Here is a 3124-nt window from a genome sequence, read left to right on the forward strand (position 1 = left end):
GCTTCTTTTTAGGACTCTTCAAAGAACTGACCAGTTAAAGTGAGGGCACCTGCTGTCTAGCCAGCAGTTCCAGTTCCAGATCCTAGAAAGTACTAGAACACATTTAAGTCCTCAGCATCCTGCACGGTGCCTGCCCACAGTCCTGGGTGTGGGATCGAGTGGGTGGGTGAGCAGATGGATTAACAAATGGGGTGACTGGACACGCAAAGCCTGGGTGAGTGGACAGGAGGGGGCAGGCAGTTGAATGGGGAACAGAGTGAGTCCCAGCCTCGCCCAGAGCAAGCGGGTGAGTGACAGCGACCCTGGGGATGAGATGACTCCCAGGTAAGTGACAGCGACCTCGGGGCGGTGGCGATTCTCGGTAGCAGCTTGGACACTGGCTGCGAAAGCACAGACCAGGCCGGAGCCACGTGGCTGGGGGCGTGGCCCACGAGGAAGGAGGCGTGGCCTCGCCGTGAGTGGGCGCGGCGAGGTCGGGGTGGGCGTGGCCAGGCCGGACAAGAGCTGGCGTGGGCGGGGCGGGCCGGCGGGCGCGGGAGGAAGTCACGTGGGCGCGCGGGCTCACATGACTGGCCGCGCTATGGACCCGCTGCCCTCGCCGGCAGTCGCGGCGGCAGCAGAGACAGAGGCAGAGGAGGAGGCGGATCCCCCGGCCACAGGTAGGGCGCGGGGTGGACCGGGCACGTGGCACGGTGGCCCTCCGTAGACAGGGGGTCCACACGGATACTCGGGTCACTTCCTGCCTTCCTGCTCCCTGCATCCCTTCCCACCCTGCACGGCCAGGCGCATCGCACCCGGGTACCACCTGGCCCTCCTGAGAGCATCCTAGGGGACAGTCCAGTCCTCGCGTCAGTGCGTGGTTGCACCTGGACCTTTATTTTCTGATCCCACCTTGGAAGACGCTCAGCTGGAGAGTGGTGTGTGTTAATGTGTGATGATCACGAGCCGTGAGACAGATGCACTTGTGGTGTAAGAGTGCTTTCCTGTGGCCCTCGGGCTGGGGAGACTGGAGACGCACCCCGGTGGCCCGAGGTGTCAGGGTTGGGACAGGGCCTCGTGGGTTCCGGCCAGGGCTGGCCAGTTGTCCCTGAGGATGACCATCTAGAGCACTAAGGGACAGGTTCTTCTCTAGGAAGGGCTAGAGTAGTGACAACGAACCCCCGGGGAGGGAGGGCATGAGTGAATGCCTTTGATTGACAGAAAGACCCGTCTAGGCGGAAGTCCCCCCAGAATTGGCCTATAGTCTTTTTTTTCCTCTCTCACTTGGAGTTTGTAAGTTTGTGCAGGAGCCCTGTTCAGTGGGACATTGGGCCCATGAAGTTTGGACTCCATCATGTATGTGTATGTACCAGGGCCCCTTGCTGGACTTCTTCCCAGGGTTACTTGGGAATAGGACTGTGTTTGGATCAGAAAGCTACTTCTGTTTGGCCCTTTTTTCTTTGGATTTTTGAGACGGTCTCTGAAGACCCAGCTGACCTGGAACTCGCTATGTAGACCAGGCTGGCCTGGATCTCACAGAGATCAACTTGCCTCTGTCTCCTGGGTGCTCCAGTTAAAGGCGTGGGCCACCATGCTTGGCTCTTTTTTTTTTTTTTTTTTTAAGAGAGATTTATTTTATTTATTGAATCCCCTGGAGCTGGAGTTACAAGCCGAGTGTGAGCTGCCGGATATGGGTGCTGGGATCTGAACTCCTGTCCTCTGCAGGAGCAGCCCTCTGCCTGACTCTTAAATTAGTTCCTAGTGGTTTGAGGCAATGGTGATGGACAGGAGATCTCTTGCAAATACAGGGTACCCCATACCGATTTCTGCAGAACTCATCTAATGGCCCCCACTAGCAGTGGTTTTGCCTGGGGGTGTGGTGTGATGGGAGGTAGCTTTTTTGTTTGTTTTTGAGACATAACTCCAGTTCCAGGGGATCTGACACTGTATATAGCTCTGACTGGCCTGGAACGCACAGAGATCCACCTGCCTCTGCCTTGCTAGTTCTGGGAATACAGAGATGCACCACTCTGCCTGGCCTAGATGTGCTTTTCTTATCTGCAGCCAAGCAGTTCTTCAGTATTTATAGGCCTCACAGTTATATGAGTCTAAAAACAGGGCTTCAGGCAGGGCATGTCCATTCATTCCTGTGAAACCTGGCACCTAATCTGGTCAGGTGGTAAAGGAAATGTTTCTTGCCTGTTGGGAAGTAGCTTACCCAAAGTGTGTCTTCATGACTTTGACTAGATGGGCTGAGGTCAGAAAACCTAAATCTTTGAGAATGAGTTTTTTAAAACAAAATAGTGTTGTGTATGTGGAGGTCAGATGACAACATAATGGAGTCATTTTTCTCTTCCCACCTTTATGTGGGTTCTGGGGTTGGAACTCAGTTCATCCGGCCAGTGCCTTTGCTGGTAGAGCTGTCAGGCTCACTCAGATTTGAGGCCACAGACAGTAAGCCGCACAGATTTGCAGTTGGATTTTGACGGCCATCCGTCCTTCCTCTTCAGCGTTTGCTTGTGGGCATATACCCTCACAGTTGGCTGAGTTTGGGCATCTGAAACAACAAACTAGTGTAGCAAATACTTTCTTCTCTGCCTTTGTCTATACCTCAGAGCCGCCGGTCCTTTTCATGTCAGGATTGTGATGTCTCTGTGCTTGTAGTGCTTTTGGGATTGCCAGAAAAAAATTGTGTTCATTTTAGTTTTCAGCACTGAGTCTGATTATTATTTATTTGAGGCTTAAGTTGTGTGTGCTTTATAGGAGAACACCCACAGTGCGTGTGCACGTTTTCTTTTTCTTTTCTTTTCTTTTTTTTCAATTAGAAGAAGCATTTCATTACAACAGCATTAACCTATTCAATAACATTTTTCTGAGCCAGGGTACATCTCTTTCAAAATTGGCTGTACATTTCTAGGTTTACAGATGAATTATTATGCTTATATAATCTTTTACTCATTATAAACTCTATAAGACATAAAATTAAACGAGATTCCAACGTTTAAAAAAGATCTCCATTTCATTTTAGAATATATTGTCCCTTGAAGAAAGACTCATTGTTTTTGCCACTAACAGAGATGCTGGCTCATGCATCTCTAATCTGTATGTATCTGATTATTACTAGTCATAATCGATTGTACTTGGA

At 51.0% G+C, this 3124-nt stretch overlaps 1 protein-coding gene across 2 annotated transcripts in view; it reads left to right on the plus strand.

Annotated features, from left to right (window-relative positions):
• Nucleotides 1-505: 505 nt before the first annotated feature.
• The window catches only part of Snx8 (sorting nexin 8), a 51735-nt gene continuing 49116 nt past the window's right edge, over nucleotides 506-3124 (plus strand). Inside the window, exon 1 of one of the 2 annotated variants that reach the window (XM_008851405.2) lies at nucleotides 506-659. In XM_008851405.2, the coding sequence (XP_008849627.1) occupies nucleotides 566-659 (94 nt within the window). In that variant the 5' untranslated portion in view covers nucleotides 506-565. The remainder of the gene's footprint in view (nucleotides 660-3124) is intronic. The other variant, XM_029555158.1, reaches the window with a different exon arrangement.

Source organism: Nannospalax galili, unplaced genomic scaffold, assembly GCF_000622305.1.
Source record: "Nannospalax galili isolate Female #2095 unplaced genomic scaffold, S.galili_v1.0 scaffold664, whole genome shotgun sequence".
In the NCBI taxonomy this organism is placed as follows: domain Eukaryota; kingdom Metazoa; phylum Chordata; class Mammalia; order Rodentia; family Spalacidae; genus Nannospalax; species Nannospalax galili.